We start from the raw sequence: 19584 nt of genomic DNA, 5'->3' as shown, positions 1-19584 counted from the left end.
GGACTTGGCGGTCTCTCACGCAGGGGCGGCTTTGGAATTTCGTTTGGGGAGGGGGCCCTTTTACGCTGTTTGGCCACCTCAGGGGGAGTATGAGTGCTGCCTACCAGGGCACACTGTGCGACGCCAAACCACTGACAACGCGAGAAAAAGAAATGACGCGCTCACATGTGTCCGTTAACTCGTAGTGGGGTAGGGGCGGGACGATTACTGTACATTTTGTATATATTGTAAAAAATATTAAAAATTGCATAAACATAACTCAAGAGAGATGCTCGTTCCTGCATGTGGTGTCCCCGTGAATCCAGTGGCGCGAAAAACTGAACTTGCTGGTGCTTTTGCAGGTAACTCCGCCGCCTTCACCGGAAGCTTCGGCAGCGAGGACTACCTATAGAAGAACGTCTCCCTCGCCTTCGCCTTCCTCATCGACATCGTCATCTACATCGTCCTCGCCATGCCAGCCGCATGCAGCCTCAAGAGGAACTGCTCTCCGTCTGTCTGCGTGCATCCATGGAGCCACGAAGCGACCCGAGCGAGGACCCGAGAGACCATGGAGGAGGACAGGAGTCTCTCCAGACAGAGTCGTTCCAACTGGGTCGTTCCAGACGGGTTCGTTCCAGACGGCTCATTTCACGAAGCTGTCGTCGTCCATTGACACCTTTCCGCTCACTACTGTCATCGAAAAAGCAACGTTCAAATGTTATTTTTAATTTTATCGAGGAAGGAAGTAGAAACTGTTGGTGATGAAACCAAATGTGACGAGTCCCTCCTTTGAAATGTAAAGTTACCAGTGTAAACCTCAGGATTTCGTCACAGGGCATCGTTTGACTTGTATGTATTTTGGTGCCATGCAATGTTCAAATCGGCTGCTGTTGCCTTTTCTTCTTGTAGAGCTGTCTTCCAGTTTTGAACAGCAGGACTGTTCGCAGCCCAGACCGCCCCTTGCGCCTGTTGGCTTTGTATACTCGCGTTCAAAACTATTACCTCCACTCCATTTGCCATCCTCTAACTATTAGAAAACCATTTCCATTTCAACCAGTCGTTAATTTATATTTATTTATACTGTACATTGTTCGTTCATGTGTTTGTCCGAATATATCTGGACACGAGTCACACCGCTGCGAAATAAAATAAAATATTGTCTTTGCGAATCCAATCCTTTAGACTTTGCCACCATGGCTTTTGAACCAAACAAACGCCGACCGCATATCCAGGGTGTTTCCCCCTTAGTGCGATTTTCAATGAGAAATATGATGTTTTTCTGTATGAGTTTCTAGTGTAACATTAAAATTGAAATGACGGGTATATTGCTCTAGACCGAAAACCTTGTTTGAAACCAATGCACTCCTACGTGGAGTGCCAACATTGCCAAGGTCGTTGTACGAGGCCGAGAATGTATGAAAAGCATTACTTTGTGACTTATTTTCTGTCATGTAAAGCTAGAGAGCCAACTACCCCCATGGGGTCAATTATATGAGATTTTTTGTGTATATACAATGTACTTACTTGTAAAAAAAGAATGTCTGTGTCTGATTTTGATTGATGTGTGTCCGTCCAGGTGTAAACTATTTGTAAGGTCATAATATCATTAAACAAATATTTAAGCATTTGATCGAGTCCTTTCAATTTTCCCTCATCAACCCAAAACATCCAAAATTCGAATCTAACGCCCTCACCAAAGGAAAACTGGAGCGCATCTGCTCTCAGTCAGATCCCCGCACTAGTTTGAAAATCCCGGCAGTGCTGCCAGTCTCGAAAAGAAAAGACAGCTTCGAGAGTCGACAGCAGATCGACTATACCAGCAGACAGCGGTCCAGACATGCCAACATCGCTGCACAAGTCACCAAAACGTCCAACTCCAAAGCAAATCCACAGAAACTGTGGTGATAGCGTGCGAGGATTATGAAACTCAGTCTGAGAAACGGACCTGCTCTTACAGTCAAGCCGCCACCGGGAGGCGAACCCGTGCTCTTGCTGGTTGGCAGTGACCGTGACAACGTCATTCCGGGCATTGTGTCGGTTCGGTTTGTGATGGTGATGGCTGTCACACCGAACAGCTGTACCTGCACTTGTGCTTGCTCTGTGGCTAAGACGTAGAGATAGTGTTGTGATAGGGGATACATGCATACGCCCGCCCGCCGCGCCGTCTTCGTGCTTTGTGCTCCGTGTCTCTGGACTGGCTATGCTGGACAAGCCCAGCGAGCCTTGATCTAAATGAGCGGCGACGAGTCCTTAGTGGATACCACCGACAGGATCAACAGTTCGTCCCTGCCCCAGCCGCTGTCACTGGAGAGCTTAGACGACCACCCTTTCCAGGACGGGGCCTGTCTTTCCTTCGCCCCTGGTTCCAGCATCCTCGGAACAATTGATTCTCCGTTGATAAACCGCGAGAGCCAGCCCTTGCTAGGTCGCATGGACCTGGAGGGCTCTCTCAACAACTTCCCAGGTAACCTCACCTTGGTGAATGGGTTATGTAACTTCATTGACCAACACCTTAGTTGTCAAGAGTGAGATCCTTGTTGAAAGTATCCGATGCTGGCTTCAAACATTTTAATTTGAAATCCGTATTCACGTTGAGAATCTCTGTAGCTCAATCATCGAAATGGTCCCAAAGCGAGATCTTTTCTCGCATCTGTTCCTTAGTTCTAGATTAAGATCGGAACATATACACTTCATCCACACATATCTTCATGGTTTGTTTTCACCCTTGTGAAATCAACAATATCTGCTTCTAAAATGGGACTCAACTCATAGCAATAAAGTCTCAAGGTCTGATTGGGAGAAGCCAAGAGATCATTACTGATCTCTCGCAATAGCCCAAGGTCTCATGAACAGTGAACAGTCTTTGCTTCATGTTTTTGTTCCGTTATTGCATTCTGACGCATTCCTGAGAGCAGTATTTAGACAGTAAAAAAACAATATTTTGTAGATGACCCGAAATTTGCGGAGCTGGTCCGCCAAGCAGAATTGGCAATTGATAATGGAATCTACCCAGAAAGAATTTATCAAGGATCGAGTGGATCATACTTTGTCAAAAACACTGCAGGGGTAAGTATTTGTCTATACTCTAATGATTATTTTTCTATTTTATGGAAGTAATCTTTTAATTTCTTTGACTAAGTGGAGTAATTGAATTATTATGTATTCCACAGCAAATTATTGCAGTCTTCAAACCTAAAGATGAAGAACCATATGGTCGATTAAATCCCAAATGGACTAAATGGATGCATAAACTATGCTGTCCGTGCTGCTTTGGTAGGTCATGTTTAATACCAAATCAAGGATATTTGTCAGAGGCAGGAGCCAGCCTTGTTGACCAGAAATTGGGTCTCAATATTGTTCCTAAGACAAAGGTAAGCTGTCATTTTAATCAGATGTAGCATAATAATCACTAAAACATTTCAGTTATAATTCAGTTTTCATATTTCTACAGGTTGTTAAACTAGTTAGTGAGACGTTTAATTACCGAGGTATTGCAAGACAAAAAACAAGGGTAAAGCAAGCAGTAATGGATCGAGCACCATGGATTGGGAGGCGATTTAATAGAATAGGTCTTCCTCCCAAGGTAATAATTGTTGCAGTGCTACAAGTTAAAAGTGCTCTTTCGAACAACTGTTTAATTTCTGTTGTTACTTTTTTTGTTTTGAATTTTCAGAAGGGATCATTTCAGATGTTTGTTGAGGGTTTCAAGGATGCTGACTATTGGCTCAGACGCTTTGAGACTGAACCCTTGTCCCCCAAGCTCCAGTCTGAGTTTCAAAATCACTTTGAACGTCTAGTTGTACTTGATTATATCATCCGCAACACAGACAGAGGCAACGATAATTGGTTGATTAAATATGACCAGCCGAGTGTTAACTCTCGAGCCAGTTCAAGAGGAGGCGAGATGGAAGATGCAACGGTTGGTTTGCCTTACCCAATGTCATGCTGTAATTATTTATTATTATTCTTGAATAGTGCTTAACTTTTTATTTTCTGGTTTGTCAGGAATGGAATGTGGTTCAGCTACCACAATTATCAATTGCAGCCATAGATAATGGCTTAGCTTTCCCATTCAAGCATCCAGACTCCTGGCGAGCATACCCCTATCATTGGGCATGGCTTCCTCAGGCCAAGGTGCCTTTTAGTCAAGCCATTGGTGAGCAGCTTCTGCCTCTGATTGGTGACATGAACTATGTGCAGGATTTGTGTGATGATCTTTATCTTCTCTTCAAAGTATGTTCACTGAAAATTTGTGTCAGCAAAATCTTGCAAGTTAAACAGCAATGACTAATGATTTCCTCATCCTGCAGCAAGACAAAGGATTTGATCGCCACATGTTTGAAAGGCAAATGAGTGTAATGAGGGGGCAAATATTAAATTTGAAACAAGCCCTTACTGACAGGAAAAGTCCGGTTCAGCTCGTCCAAATGCCCTCTGTAATTGTAGAAAGGTGAGTGAATGTGGGAAATGGATAAGTTATCCGAGGTTATTGGTACGTAGTTTTATTTGTTTTGAAAAACTATTCTCAAAACTGATTCATTGTTTTTTCTCTTTCCATCAGACAAAAAGGTCATGTTGGTACCACATCCCGGTTCAGATCATTTAGTGATACTTTCACTCAGCGTGTTCATATGAAGAGCCCGTTCTTTTCGTGGTGTTAAGCGACTTTGTCAATGACCAATCCATCTTTAGACTGCATAATTGCTCATAGGTTGGAAAAATCCTTTTCATTATGAGTAATGAGTGATTGTGCGGCACTTCTAAGTGCCATTGTTTAGTTTTTCTGAAGTCAGTGGCCCTATTTACTTTTGAATGTAATAAGTCTGTATTTCATTTAAAGTTTATAGCAGTCTTTTTAAATGTTTAATTATTTTGACTAATTTCAACCAAGATCAAGGAATTTTAACTCCATTAACCAGTATATTGTTATTCATTTTTTTGCCCGAATGCTATGAATTTCCCCACATCCCCTCTATTTCAATAATTTGAGTTTCTTTACCTTTACCATTATTTGCATAAGTACATAGTTTGATGATGAGGTATTAATATAGCAATTTGAATGATGAGTTTCATGTGCAGGTTGCATCATATCACTCATAGATAGCTTTTATTATAATTTTTTTTTGTGCTGTGAAGAAATATTCATGTGTTGTTTTTATCAAAAGGAAAATAACCAAATGTGTCACTATAAGATCTAATTTATTCCCTTGAGGGAACATTCCATCTATCTCTCTGGCACTATTGATACACATGCAAATAGTGCACTCTTAGAGGTTACTCCTGGAATATCCCAAGAGTCAAGTGGCATTCCTTACTTAGGGCCCTGCTAGTGAAATGAATTAAGCTGAAAGTGATACCATTGTGTAATTGTGAATGGTTGTTTTTGAATAGTGATGATCATCTAAGACATCTCCTTTATTGTTCTTTCAATCGGCTGGCCATGTGGTTACTTTTAGTGTTGCATCCATATAATAATTAGTCAACTTGTGATAAAACATTCAATTAATATTTTAGGTGGCCCTTTTAAAATTTTGCCAAAGAAATGTAGAACACTGCTGTCAACTTTTCATAATTGATGTCTTGTTGGGTCAAGACACAGGCAGTGGTTTCTTGGCTGATATATTGTATGCTAATTGGTTGGATTTGTGATGCAACTTATTTGTGATAAAACTTCAAGTCAAGCATTTATTGTTCACACTCCCTTGTTTTGAAGGTTCATCTTCTTTTCCCTTTTTTAACATAATTTTATTACCTACCAAGAATTTTGAGAACATAACACCTTGCTTATCTTGCGGTAGAGGCTCTTGTGTGTAAGAGTTGAACCTCTAAGTAAAACCAACCATGACTAAAATGATAAATTGGAGGATTAAGAACTGTACACCTTTATTAGTGCTAGTTTCTAATCTTTTCAAATCACTCCCAGGTGCATTGGGTACCAGTGTTGTTTTTTTTTCTCTTTTTGTTTTTTTCTTTTTAAATTTTGTTACTTTGAATCTGATTGTTTCCTGATATTGCTTGAATTTATTATTATTATTATATTTCCTGTATCGAATGAACTGTTTTCACTTTATGCTCTGTAGATTCTACCACTGTTGGATTCCACATACGCTAACAATTGGGTACCAAAAACTGTCATTTTGAATATACCTTGTTTGTTTTCTTTGATGGTGACTTTTGATTTCCACATTCTGTCTGGACCTACTACAGTTAGTTGTACAACTTTAGCCAATACCTCTTGTTTTCATGAAATTGGCTTTTTATCTCAATACTGATTGTGATCAAAGTTTTATTATGCTAATTAAAAGGTTTGCTGAAAGGATAGGGCTTATAGCCAACCCTATGCTCATGTATCTGAACTGAATTGGTAGGAAAAGATAATAGGCCTTGGATTTTTTAATTGTAAAGGTCTAAACTGTCAAAAGCCAGCTGCAGAAGAGGACTTTTTTAGGCATGACTCTGCACAGATGGCACATGCCTTGAAGTCATTCAAGTTCAGGCAGCTGAAGATGGATTCCATGAGGAAGCACTAATAGTCTTGTTGTCTGTTTCATATGATATGGCTATATTTTTTTATTCACCGTTAATCGTGTGCTTAATATCATATGAAGTTGTTGGAACAATGTCATTGCCTTTTTTATAAGCATGTCTTAAAATAAAAATATCCAAGCTCTGAAGTTTGTGTTTTGTTGTCTTGTCAAAATTTCTACCTTCTGAACTGCCCTTCGTGCGGGTAAATTACACCTTATGTGCGGGGGGGAGTGGAGGGATAGGGAGGGAGGGAGGAGAGCAGCAGAAGAGCAGGGCTGTTGTGCTGCCAACCTTGCCAGCTCAGCACACAGCGCTAGGTTCGTGGCCAGGGCGTTTCAAAACCAAAAACCAACGAGACAAATTAGAAACACGATTTTACGTCGATCCCATCGTACGTTCAGATAATTACGCCACTTTTTAGGAATGTATGACAGTTTTGGTCCTCCAATGATAATTTTTGGAAGGTTGGTATGAAAATCCACTACGAGCGGCCTAAAGAGAAGCACATTGTTTACAATTATAAAACCGGTGACATTTCCTTCTTCATCAATAAGAATAAAACGTCTAACTGTCTTATTTCTCTCCTGACTTAAAAATTCAGTTGATAACCCTCCTGCAAACATGAAGTGAGTTCATGTCTACTCTGATTTTCAATTTTTACTGTGATCACTGTTGTAACCTGTATCAATCAATTGTGTTTTCTGTGATTTACTTGCTTCATTTATAACAAAATTGTACTCATTATCAGGTTGAGTGTGGATGGGCTCTTAGTGTATTTTCCATATGATTACATATACCCAGAACAATATGCTTACATGATGGAACTGAAGAGGGGACTTGACGCAAAGGTATTCAAACTTAGTTTCTTGATTGCTGTTTGTTTGTTTAAAGTGACTGCCTTAAACTGCCTTCAAATCATAAATTTTGTGCACAAAGTTGTGCCTTTTATGTCAGCAAATCTCATTTGGAGTAATGTCCTCGTTGATATTGTGTCGCAGGGCCACTGCCTGTTGGAGATGCCCTCTGGAACGGGGAAAACAATTACCCTCATTTCACTCATCGTTGCTTATATGATTGAAAACCCTTTCTCAGTGGTAAAGCTTATTTACTGCTCCAGAACAGTACCTGAGATTGAGAAAGTCTTGGAAGAGTTAAAAAGACTTCTTGCTTATATCGAAAGGGAAAGAGAGGTTCCAAACACTATGACTGGAGTAGTGCTTAGCTCACGGAAAAATCTTTGCATTCATCCTCAAGTAAGCACTGATTTTGCTGTCTAAAATAATATTTTATGAGATGTGAATGTAATTATAGAGGTTTTTTCTTTTCTAGGTTAGCAAAGAAAGAGATGGCAAAGTTGTAGACGGTCGATGTCACACCCTGACAGCTTCCTATGTCCGAGAGCGGCATAAGTCTGATGACTCGGTTCCTGTCTGCTCGTTCTTCGAAAGCTACGATATTGAAGGTCGAGAAGGAACTGTTCCTCCTGGTGTTTACAATCTAGATGATCTGAAAGCATATGGCCAAAAAATGGGATGGTGTCCTTACTTCATAGCAAGGCAGACGGTACTCAATCTCTGACCAATAAATCTCCAACAAATAAAGTCTGTTTTCACTTATGATGTGTGACACAACCCCTTCTTTTCGTTCTAGATCCTTCATGCTCAAATTGTGGTGTACAGTTACCACTATCTTCTTGATCCCAAGATTGCTGAAGTTGTATCCAAAGAGCTTTCAAGGAATGCTGTTGTTGTTTTTGATGAAGCTCACAACATAGGTAATTTTGTATGAAATTTTTGTATTCCTGAATTTTATTTGTAAACTATGAATAGACAGTTTTTCTTATGGTTGAAACAGTGGCACCATGTTTAAGTTTATTTAATTAATTTCCCGTACAATTTCTTTTGCTCTTTTCGTAGATAATGTGTGCATTGATTCTATGAGTGTACGAATCACAAGGAGAATTATTGACAAAAGTGTTCAAAACCTTCAATTTCTTGAAGCATCAGTTAAGGAGTAAGAAATGACTGAAAAAGATTTTGTTACCATAAGACAATATGATACCATGACCAAAGTCACCATCATATTTTGCTTTTGTCTTAACAGGATGCGTGAATCAGATGAAGGTAGCCTCCAAAATGAATACGAGCGTCTGGTGGAAGGATTGCGCCAAGCTAATGAGCAACGAGAGACAGACGAAATCCTTGCAAACCCTGTTATGCCGAATGAAATTTTGAGAGGTAACATCGAAGTATACATAATATGAGTGAGTCCAACCTTATGCTGCCTTACAAATATTAAAACTACTTTAAATTTTGGGAAACAGAGGCTGTGCCTGGAAACATTAGAACTGCAGAACACTTTGTCAGCTTCCTTAAACGTTTTGTAGAATATCTGAAAACAAGGTTGCGTGTGCAACATGTAGTCCAGGAATCATCTGCTGGCTTTCTTAAGGATTGTCTTGAAAAAGTTTGCATTCAAAGGAAGCCACTGAGGTCAGACAGAATGTTTTCATCCCTCCTCAATTTTTAATTGTTTGCTTCAAACCACTTGTTGAATACGATATCTTCCGTTGAAACAGATTTTGTGCTGAACGGCTTTCATCTTTACTAAGGACAATTGAAGTTTCCGATTTAACAGACTTCTCTCCTCTAACTTTAATCACACATCTAGCAACTTTAGTATCTACATATACCAAGGGTTTTTCAATTATTGTGGAACCATTTGATGATAAGAACCCTACAGTCTCAAACCCAATTCTTTACTTCAGGTATCTGATCAATTTTTGTCTTTCGTTATCATTTTATTTGGCACTCGTTTATTGAACATATCTTCTTTTTTTTCAGTTGTTTAGATTCCAGTATTGCTATAAAGCCAGTCTTTGAACGTTTTCAAAGCGTTATAATCACATCTGGTACCTTGTCTCCTCTTGATATGTACCCCAAAATCCTAGATTTTCATCCTGTCATTATGAGCTCTTTTACTATGACTTTAGCAAGACCTTGTCTCCTGCCAATGGTATGTCATTTCTGTATTCTTGACTTGAAGCACAGTTTCTCATAGAACCTCATTCTGACAATGGTTAATTTACAGATTGTGTCTAAAGGTAATGATCAGGTAGCAATATCGTCACGTTATGAGACAAGAGAAGATGTTGCAGTTGTGAGGAATTATGGGCAGTTGCTTGTTGAGGTGGCCTCTGTAGTGCCTGATGGAGTTGTGTGCTTTTTTACCTCTTATCTTTATTTGGAGTCTGTTGTGGCTGCATGGTATGATCAAGGAGTTATATCAAATCTCCAACGACACAAATTACTCTTCATTGAAACACAGGACGCAGCTGAAACAAGTTTAGCTCTTCTAAACTATATAAAGGTGACAACAGTCAATGTTTAACTATTTGCTGAATTCTTTATTGTAGTTTGTTTTAATCTTTTTTTTCCCCTTGTAAAAGGCATGTGATACTGGCAGGGGAGCTGTTTTGCTCTCTGTGGCTCGGGGAAAAGTATCAGAGGGAGTGGATTTTGATCACCATTTGGGCCGAGCTGTGTTGATGTTTGGAATCCCTTATGTATACACTCAATCCAGAATCTTACGTGCTAGATTGGAATATTTACGAGATCAATTCCAAGTAAGATATAGACTATGAAAATTCTTTCGTTATTATTTCCATAACTTAATTATAAGTTTACATTAATCACATAAATTTTATTATTTTCAGATTAGAGAAAATGATTTTTTGACATTTGATGCAATGAGACATGCTGCCCAGTGTATAGGTCGTGTCCTCAGAGGAAAAACTGATTATGGAATTATGATTTTCGCCGACAAGGTTGGTGTAACATATCTTAACTTTTCACATTAGAATAAAAAAATTGTAATTTTCAATTGTTATTTTCTCTGTCAGAGATTCTCTCGCTCTGATAAGAGGAGTAAAATACCAAAGTGGATACAGGAGTATCTGTCAGACAACCTTTGCAATCTGTCAACTGAAGAATGCATTCAGGTGTGTGCTAACAAACCAATTTATTTGCTGCTTTTCAAACCATTTCTGTTCCCTATCATCTTCATCAATCTCTTTCTTTCTATAGATGTGCAAAAGGTTTTTACGGAAAATGGCTCAACCCTTCACGCAGGAGGATCAAATGGGAGTGTCACTCTTAACATTGGAGCAGCTTGAAAATGAAGAATTGATGAAGAAAACTGAACAGAAAGCCCATGCCAAGCTGTCTTGAGATTCTACCAATCCCCTCTCCCAAAAGAGCAAATTGTAAACTTTCTGCTACTTCAATCAATAAAATAAGGGCAGTTTCACTAAATTTAAAATTTTTCCCTGTCCTTCAAACATTAAAAGACGTTTTATGACTTTGGTGAGCTGTGGAGCCACAAACAGATTTATACACCACATTCACAAGTTTTGGCCACTTTTGTCCCAGTTTTCTGCACTTTCAAGTGCACAGACTTAAATGCCACCCCTCCACATTTCAAAAGTGGGGTTCTCCACACATGGTTTGACAGTTTGGTACCGGTGGTGTCTACTTCTCAGCTGGCCGTCGAGCCCTGGGAGGAGTCCGTCTGAGCGCCTGTGAGGTAGGCTGCCCATCGTCCTTCAACACTGCGGTGTGGAGACGGTGGCCTACCCTGCGATCCACAGGCGTTACAATCGAATCCGCATAAACTGTATTTCTGGTTGGACTCTTGAACCGGGCCTCCAGCCGAAGTCACAAGTAACTATTCCAAAGATCTTATCTTACCGGTACCTGAAAAAATATCTTATCTCGTCCTTCCCAGAAAAACACGCCCTATAATGCGAAGGAAGATTCACCAGAATCCCTCGTCAGTTAGATAACGCAACTTTGTTGTCCAGTTTTTTATGGCTGCATGGATGCATCTCAGCGGAATGAGTTGACCCCCTTTTGTTCCATTTGTATTCTCGCGCCTGAGCAGAGTGGGCGAGGGTGAGGGGTGAGGAGGGCGAAGGGAGGGGGAAGGGAAGGGCAGACGGGAGGAAAGCAGCCTTCCCGGTAAACTAACCTAACATTACTTGTTGTGTTTCTTGGCTTTACGTGAGAATACCTTTTTAGAAAATTGAGTGGCAAGGGTTAGAAACGGTGACGAACATTTCTGCAACTCCGGAGAAGCGACTGTCATTGATCGACGAAGTAAGTAGGATATATAACAGCCAAGATTCCTGTGGGCAGAGCAAACAGGCTCTTTTTATTGTAAGTCGGAAATCAGGGAAGACAGTATGTTGTGTTCATTTCTACATATTTCTGCATCTCCTTGTTTAATGCTTTTATAGTGGACTTGAAATGATTTCTTTATTTTGATGGACATAACCTACATTATGGGATGACATCGGTGTCCTCTCTTTTCAATCTTTTACTTGTTTTTTATTTCCTCTTTGGTTGGCTATGCTCTACACACCATAAATCAATTTATTTTGTTTTATTGTTGCAGTATTAATATCATGGATAAACGTATCACACTGGAAATTCCTCCCAGAACTGCTACTCTTATAGAAGAGCTTGACAGTAAGTGTAAAGTGATATATCTACTGCTATGCAGCTTTAGTTCCAACTCAACAGGTTTTGTTTCTTCCAGAAAAACTTATGGTCCTCTTACGAGATGGACGTACCCTAATAGGTTACCTCAGAAGTGTCGACCAGTTTGCTAATCTTGTACTTCACCGTACAATTGAAAGAATACATGTTGGTAAAGAGTATGGAGATATTCCTAGAGGTGTATTCATTGTTCGAGGTGAAAATGTTGTTCTTCTTGGTGAAATAGTAAGAAAAGATTCATCTTCCATAGCATTTTCAAGTGATTGATTGTGACTTCAATTCATTGACTTATTCTTGCCTTTACAGGATCAAGAAAAAGAAGATAAGCTGCCTTTGCAGGAAGTATCTGTCGATGACATTCTTGAAGCCCAGCGGAAGGAACAAGACACAAAGCAGGATCAAGAGAAGCTTCTTGCAAAGGCACTGAAGGAGAGAGGCCTTCAGTACATTCCAGATATGAGCCATGATGATATGTTTTAGCGTTAGTTTCAAATTTGTAACTTGTTCAAGACTGCTAATGACATTGATTTAATTAATGTGATTTTCAATCTAGATATTCCTATTTTTGCTTGATCAGATAAGAACAAGGAAAAAAAAAGACATGAGGCAGCATTCATTGTTTTTATTTGTATTTTGTTTCTTGTCTTCTTTTGTCTACATTCTAAGCTTTGATCGTCACAGAATCTGACTGAACTTCTTGAGACTTCGTTCTTTTGTACAACAGAAAGTATAATCATTTTGTAAATCATGCTATAAATGGTGCTATACATCTAATATGTATCATTTGTTTTCTCATTTTTTCATTTTTTGTTTTTGTCTCAAATTATAATTGTATTTATTTTGCTGTCACAATGACAACATTGTAAGCTCTTCAGTGGGAGGAATAAGGATGAAACTATTTGTTTTCAATAATTCTTGACACGTGTAATGCAGTAAATTCTTTTATTTCATATGTACAAAATGATACAGTACATGTCAATCTAGAGTATGCCATGCTTGGGATTCCAAATTTGCTACACCTTTGCTGAGTTTGTTCGGCTGATGCTTCTTACCAAGAGAAGCCAGTGTTAAACCTGATATATTTTGGCTTTTGTATGCAATTGTATGCAATTTGTACTTCTAATCATGATGTATTCTTGTGGTTATGTGGTTGGGTAGCCACAGTCTTGTAAGCAATATTGGTAAAAATCAAATCAAACAGAAAGAAGATCAGTGGCTTTCTTTAGTACTTAAACTTGAAGTCTTTTTTTTTTTAACTTTTAGCTTTTATAAAAAATAGTATCCGATAACCAGTATTAGATTCTGCCCTCTTTGCCACTTTTGGCCTGCCTTACCCAGCGTTACCTTGTTGGAAAGAAACTTTTTCTCACAGCCCCCTAGCAATCCTAAAATAAGTTACTTCAACACAATTCTGTATTTCACAACACTTCAGAGCTAATACTGTTTATGGAAAAGAAAGTGAAAGTTAGAATAAGGCCAACTGTTTTGGAAGACGAGGGAATCATTGTGACAAGTGAATTAAGATTATTTCAGATTTCGTGAAGTGCAAAGTCAAAAGTCATTTCGCAATTTCCACTTAACATTTTATTCCAAGTATTGATTCCATCAGATTCCTTGTGCATAAAGTCTCTTATATGATTTGATTTTTTTTTTTTCAAATGGACGAATATGTCAAAGGAAAAACAAATGGAATGAAAGAATATAATAAAACATAGGATATTAAAAATTCTATTTAAGAAGTTACCAACAGTTGCTTTGAGGGGAACATTTCATGTAAGTGAAAGGCTATAGATGGAACTAAGGTTTTACATTATAACTGCAGTCCCTTAATTTAAGGTATTTACATTCAAACACATGTGTGGAATCTTTGTTAGGTGAGCAAGGTAAGGGTAACATTCAGAATTATTTTTTTTGTATTTACATTACCATGTGGATTAATTGACTTTATAGTGTTATGCCATGTTCCACTGATTTCATTTATGTTCAATATCAAGTAGGAAGCATCAGAGAACCACAGTTTTTCTATACACAATGCCAAGCAATAGCTTTAATTGTATCGGATTTAGTTTTGCTTTTAAAATAACAGGTGTTACACCACTATACCAAACTCAGAACTGTGGATGAATGTTCTCTTTTTTAGGTCTTGGTTTTAAAAGGTCAATATTTCATCTTCCAAGTATTTTTTTCTTTTTTGGTTTTGATTCTACACATTAAGTTTAAACTAAATAAAATGTACATTCTTTTCTCTCTATACACTTATTTCATGTCTAGTACTTCCTAAACAGTAGCATTTGGCCTATGTTAGTAAGTCTGATGATATTTTCATCAATCCCGCACAAGAGGCAAAGAAACAACCATAGTAGAAGTATACAGAATACCACAACGTTGGAGGTGTTTGGAAGGTCATGAGTAGTGTCAACTCCTCAATAGCTTTGTACCAATGGTCTTGAAGACTTAACAATAAATGTGACAGGCACTGTTTGTATGTATCCTTTGCCAGCAGTGAAAGCTTTAGTTGCTTGTTCCAAATTTCACAAGATCCAACTTCCATAAAGTCCTTCCTGAGCTATTGTAGATGTTATTTTCTCCCCTATTTTTGAATGATTTATCTTGAGATATGTGAAGTTGTGATACTGTTATGAGCTAAACTACAGACAATTATGGTAGTAGTCTGGTTAGACATGCAAATGAGGTAGGTTTGACATTTTATAATTCTTCAATATTATCCATTCCCCGTCAAAAGTGTAGAGAAGATTTTCATGACAATTCTTTAAGATCTAAGCTATTTGACAGTCGGGGAGAAATGACAACACCAGAACACAAAGCTTTGGCTTGAATAAAAAGAAAAGAGCATATACAATCGAACTAAAATACAGTGAGATTAATCACACTCTAAACCATGTTTTGTTTAAAAGGGTCCGTTGGGAGAGAAAGTTATTGGTCCTACAACCAGTTTCACAACCAGCATGGCAAAAGCAAGTCCAGGTGGTGGGTAGAACAAATCCAAATCCTGTTGACAGTTTCAGTGTTCCTTGGTTTCTTGACGCGACATTGGTTTTCCCCAAACAAAAATTCCACCGTTCTTTCTCACCCAGTTCCGTGTGACCGCAGTCGCTGGGACGGGGGGTACTTGCGCAAGGGAATGAAATTGGATGAGCGGCTGGCTTCGCTCGCAGCCTGCTTTTGTTGGTTGTAAGCGTTCAAGGAGATGGTAGTAAGTACCATAGTAATACGATTAATTATAATTATTATTATTTTGAGGAGAGAACACATATTTACAGTCGGGAAGTACTGGCGGCATCACAACTTGCAGTCCGATGGCCGCGACGCACTTGGCAGGGGTGGACTTCCCCCGGCGGGCCCGCCGTGCCGTCCGTGCCGAGCTCCCAGTGGCGTGGCGGCGCGGCCGAGCCCCGTGGCGAGGAGGTGTGCGTGTCGTGAAAGGCCAGGGACCGTCTGCCCAGTCTGCCCGACGGGCAGTGCCCGTGCCTGCCTCGTTCTACCTCGGCTCGATTCCGGGGGAAACATTTTCAAGATCTGAACCTCCTCAAAATGGCGAACCGGGTCACGCGACTAGGCGGCGCCTCCCTCATGTTGACGTCCAGGGCACCCGTCGCGACGGGGCACCCCTCGGGGCACCCCTCGGGGCACCCCCGGGACCTGGGAGTGGCATCGCACCCACGCACTGCGGACTGCGCTCGAGCCCTGCCTGCCCTGCCTGCCCTGCCCCTTCTAGACCATCCATTCACCGCCTGGGAGGACTGGAATGGAATCGTTGCGTGTCTTTTTCTTGACAAAGCTACGTGGATTTGTAACGCAGAAGGTAGTCGCACAACCCTTTGCTTCTTTGGGTAGGAACACTCACGCACATACACATAGAATTCTAAACACAAACTGTGGCGTATTTACACAACGTATGAGAGATGAGACACCGTATACAAACACTACAACATAGACGGCCAGGTACTCATCCAGGGCCTCACGTGGCGTGGGCTAGCCCGGCTGCTGCCGTCCCTACCACGTCCACAAACAGTTAAACAATTACCCTAACGTAGTTTGAGCCGTCTTTGTACAAATGGAATACTTAGAGCTAGTTGACCATAGTCTGTATAATGCCGCGTGTCCTGCGGCGCCGCGACGGACTGCTGGCGCGTCCTTGGAAGTCCTGGAGCGTGGAGACGAGACGTCCGCGGACTCCAGGCCTTGCAGTGGAGCGTCCGAAACGTCCCGCGAGGTCCCACGAGGCCTTGGAAGGAACGCGGTCGCCGCAGCACCTGTGTGACGCTCGCGGCTCGCGGCCACCTTAAATTACGAGGACGATTAACTATACACATGGCAACACTGTAGTGTCCGTCACTATCGAGTTTCCAGCGCGACGAACGACTTAGAGTAAAAAATATGATCACAGATCTCGTCCTTTCTTTTTTTTTTGTTTTCTGTTTCTTTTTGTTTTGTTTTTTTTTTGTTCGGCGACTGAGAGGGCTCTCCTCGGACAAAATAGTCGTTTGGCTAAACAAGTGAGCAGATTGGGAGCCCCCGTGTCGCCAACACGCACACAGGCACACACTCAGACACACTCACATGCACACAGGCACACACGGACACGGTTCACAGTGTGCACTCGCTTTGGTTGGGAACGGAGGGATCGCTTTGCGGCGACACTCGATGTAGTGACGGCCTCGGCCTCGCCAGATCCCCTGCCGAGTGGAGCGGCGTGGAGCGGCGTGAAGCGGAGGCTTACGAGTCCTCCGTCTCCTCGCGGAACAGGTACGTGGACCAGTAGATGAGGTTGAACAGCGCGAACACGAGCGGGAACGTGATGCGCGAGATGACGTCGATGCGCTTGGAGCGCGTCGGGAACTTGGACAGCCACGTCTTGCAGCAGTTGGGGCGGCTCTGCTGCATGTGGATCTCGCACTGCCGCACCTGCAACAGGAAGAGCGGCCGTCGGTTTATCTCCCTCGCACCGGTACGGAGCGCCCCATGAGTGCGAGAGAGAGAGAGAGAGAGAGAGAGAGAGAGAGAGAGAGAGAGAGAGAGAGAGAGAGAGAGAGAGAGACCTCCCACTCTCGGGAGTGGTCGCCGCCGCGCGCCGACTCCACACTCCCCGCCACGTCCCTCTTGTTCTTCAAATTGTTTGCACTCATTTGTTTAACAACTTGGAAAGCGATGATGAAAGAGGCAATTTTCAAGATTAGTCGGCGACCTAACGTGACTCGTTCGCGTTTTGAGGCTTTGATTACTTCTGTTATTCAATCAACGACGCGCTGGAGGTCACAGTCTGTCACGGAGCGCCGCGGCGTCGCGAGCGTTGGGTCTCGTTCTCATTAGCGTATTGTAATTTGTAATCCAGGCCCTGATTGCCCCGGCCTTGTTCGCCTGGCTCGGCCTGGCTCGCCTTTGCTTGGGGACGCGGCGGCGCGTCAGGCGAGAAAGCAGCGTCTCGTCGCTCCGCCTCTCTCGCACCCCGCCATCAGTGCGACAGGACCAGCGCGACGAAACGATTCTGCGGCGTTGGTGAGTCTCGGAGTCATCTCTTTTGTTGTTTGTTGTTGTTTGTTGTTGTTGTTTGTATTTGTTTGTTGTTGTTTGTAGTTGTTTGTTGTTGTTTGTAGTTGTTTGTTGTTGTTTGTAGTTGTTTGTTGTTGTTTGTTGTTTGTTGTTGTTGTTGTTTGTTGTTGTTGTTGTTTGTTGTTTTTGTTTGTTTGTTTTTGTTTGTTTGTTTTTGTTGTTTTTTGTTGTTTGCTGTTGTTTGTTGTTGTTCGTTGTTGTTGTTGTTGTTTGTTGTTGTTTCTTGTCGTTCTTACCATCGGGAAGGTGGTGTTGCCGTCCTCCATGAGGTCGCTGGGGTCTGGGTGGTCCAGCGCCTCGCAGGCGGCGCGCTGCTTCTTCATGTTCTCGCGGTGCATGTCGGAGCGCGACGCGTAGTTGACGAGGGCGAACTCGAGCAGCGCGCCGAACACGAAGGTGAGGCACACGCCCGTCCACACGTCGATGGCCTTGGTGTAGGACACGGGCGGCAGCGAGGCGTTGATACCTGCGGAGCCGAGCAGAGCGCGCGTTGCAGTTAGGAAAGGCCAAGGGGAGGGCGTACTCAAATTCATCGCGTTTTAGCGCGTTTTTTTTTTTAAGGAAACGAGCTGTAAGTGCTTTATTTCATTGGGTGAACGCCTCTTCAAACGGACCTACGCATACTTTTGCTTTCTTCTCTTATTTTATTTGAACAGTGTACGTCCCTGCCTGCCTCTCTCCTGCGAGGCTGCGAGGTCGCGGAGGGCACACACGTCCACCTCGAATGATGACCCCTCACCCGGCGGACCGCGCTGGACCGCAGCGGTCGTGGGTTCAAACACAAGTGGGTCGCTTTCTTCACCCCCCCCCCCTCCCCCTTGCCCCCTTTCCCCGCGAACGCGAAACCTCAGACGGGCGGGCGGGCGGGCGTGGCGGTGGGTCAGCACTCGAGAGAGGCCCTGGGGGAATATATGTGACGCCTCGGAGTGGCGCGGTGGCGCGGTGGTCCACCGCAGCGCAGGGGGCTTCGGCCGCAAGCACTCGCGCTCTGACATATTGCAGTACTACCAACAAGTTCACTCTTAAGGGGGCACACCAGTGAAAATGCAGAGGTTTCGAAAATCGATCATTCTGGGAAAAGTAACCAATGTATTCGATGATATTTATTCTGGCTCAAATTATATCAAAGAAAGAAATATGAGTATGGGAGGGTGGGGTGGAGATGGCAAGACGGAGCGCCAGTGCACTTCGTTTTTCTGCGACCTTGCTTCACTCCTGCCACGATTCCGCCTCTCTGGATTGAGCCTCGAGCACGGGATTTGAAAATTTCTCACCAGGACACATGTGGCTATGGTCTGAACCACGGGCATGCTAAAAGAATAATTTTGAATTTGTTATTTCAGAAGGCAAAAATAGAAACAATTTTTTTAACCAATTTTTTCGCGCTTTCATGGCTGCTGCTTACGTTCTATTTATGGGATGGCCATTTCCGAGGTTCAGACCATAGACGCAAGTTTAACAAACATTTTGCCGCAAACCGCATTGAATTATCTCAATTTTTGCGCCCGTGAGAGTGGCACAAAGGTACAAAAAGGGTGTTTTGAGTAAAAGCCCTTTAAGTAGAAACATAGATTTGACGTGTTTTTTGCCGATTATAAATGCGCCTTTTCACGTATTTTAGTTCGGTTTGCGCCAAAATGTTCCTTTTTACGACTGCGTTTGGGTGGTTCAAGGGTTTTGTAATTGAACTTTAAGTGGAAAACCTAAACGTTAACAATTGGTCTAAAATATGCAAATATAATAACCTTTTTAGCAACTTAAAAAATGTGCACGACCCAAAGTTATTGGAATTTAGGGGTGGGGTTTGCGGCGTTCGACTCGGGATAAATAGAAGAAAAATAAGATGAAATAAAAAAGAAAGCCAAAATTCGACGATTTTCACTGGTGTGCCCCCTTAAAACTGCGCGCCGCCGCCCCTGGGGCCCTGGCCGCCGCCTCTGGGCGGGCC

General features: G+C 42.1%; 5 protein-coding genes across 11 annotated transcripts in view; 4 read left to right on the top strand and 1 right to left on the bottom strand.

Annotated features, from left to right (window-relative positions):
- LOC117641585 overlaps positions 1-1604 on the top strand; it is a 33779-nt gene extending 32175 nt beyond the window's left edge. For both annotated transcript variants that reach the window (XM_034379050.1, XM_034379049.1), the window contains exon 4: positions 342-1604. In XM_034379050.1, coding sequence (XP_034234941.1) covers positions 342-391 — 50 coding nt within the window. In that variant the 3' untranslated portion in view covers positions 392-1604. The remainder of the gene's footprint in view (positions 1-341) is intronic.
- A 238-nt stretch (positions 1605-1842) lies between these two features.
- Positions 1843-6653, top strand: LOC117641417 (phosphatidylinositol 4-kinase type 2-alpha). The gene is made up of 8 exons (XM_034378710.1): positions 1843-2443; positions 2927-3045; positions 3150-3350; positions 3431-3562; positions 3653-3898; positions 3985-4212; positions 4290-4429; positions 4541-6653. The coding sequence occupies exons 1-8, from the start codon at positions 2212-2214 to the stop codon at positions 4638-4640; spliced, it is 1398 nt and encodes a 465-aa protein (XP_034234601.1). The 5' UTR covers positions 1843-2211; the 3' UTR covers positions 4641-6653.
- Positions 6654-6848: 195 nt separating this feature from the next.
- LOC117641517 (general transcription and DNA repair factor IIH helicase subunit XPD) lies at positions 6849-10820 on the top strand. Its single transcript, XM_034378914.1, has 15 exons — positions 6849-7133; positions 7256-7355; positions 7506-7760; positions 7837-8070; positions 8158-8281; positions 8424-8520; positions 8611-8744; positions 8831-8999; positions 9086-9274; positions 9351-9522; positions 9598-9876; positions 9956-10132; positions 10223-10333; positions 10409-10507; positions 10593-10820. The coding sequence occupies exons 1-15, from the start codon at positions 7129-7131 to the stop codon at positions 10734-10736; spliced, it is 2289 nt and encodes a 762-aa protein (XP_034234805.1). The 5' UTR covers positions 6849-7128; the 3' UTR covers positions 10737-10820.
- A 669-nt stretch (positions 10821-11489) lies between these two features.
- Positions 11490-14316, top strand: LOC117641855 (U6 snRNA-associated Sm-like protein LSm1). 2 transcript variants are annotated; one of them, XM_034379553.1, is made up of 4 exons: positions 11490-11663; positions 11962-12035; positions 12106-12290; positions 12372-14316. In XM_034379553.1, the coding sequence occupies exons 2-4, from the start codon at positions 11972-11974 to the stop codon at positions 12543-12545; spliced, it is 423 nt and encodes a 140-aa protein (XP_034235444.1). In that variant the 5' UTR covers positions 11490-11663; positions 11962-11971; the 3' UTR covers positions 12546-14316. The 2 variants fall into 2 exon arrangements, with proteins under 2 accessions (XP_034235444.1, XP_034235445.1); XM_034379554.1 differs by having other exon boundaries at positions 11490-11723.
- Positions 13309-19584, bottom strand: part of LOC117641854 (glutamate-gated chloride channel) — a 48114-nt gene continuing 41838 nt past the window's right edge. For 4 of the 5 annotated variants that reach the window (XM_034379550.1, XM_034379549.1, XM_034379551.1 and 1 more), the window contains 2 exons: positions 17873-18102; positions 13309-16991 (listed from right to left, as the gene is read on the bottom strand). In XM_034379550.1, the coding sequence (XP_034235441.1) occupies positions 16803-16991; positions 17873-18102 (419 nt within the window). In that variant the 3' untranslated portion in view covers positions 13309-16802. The remainder of the gene's footprint in view (positions 16992-17872; positions 18103-19584) is intronic. The other variant, XR_004587505.1, reaches the window with a different exon arrangement.

Source organism: Thrips palmi, unplaced genomic scaffold (genome assembly GCF_012932325.1).
Source record: "Thrips palmi isolate BJ-2018 unplaced genomic scaffold, TpBJ-2018v1 HiC_scaffold_15, whole genome shotgun sequence".
NCBI lineage: Eukaryota > Metazoa > Arthropoda > Insecta > Thysanoptera > Thripidae > Thrips > Thrips palmi.
The sequence above is the reverse complement of the archived record's forward strand: the minus strand, read 5'-3'. Positions and strand labels throughout refer to the sequence as shown.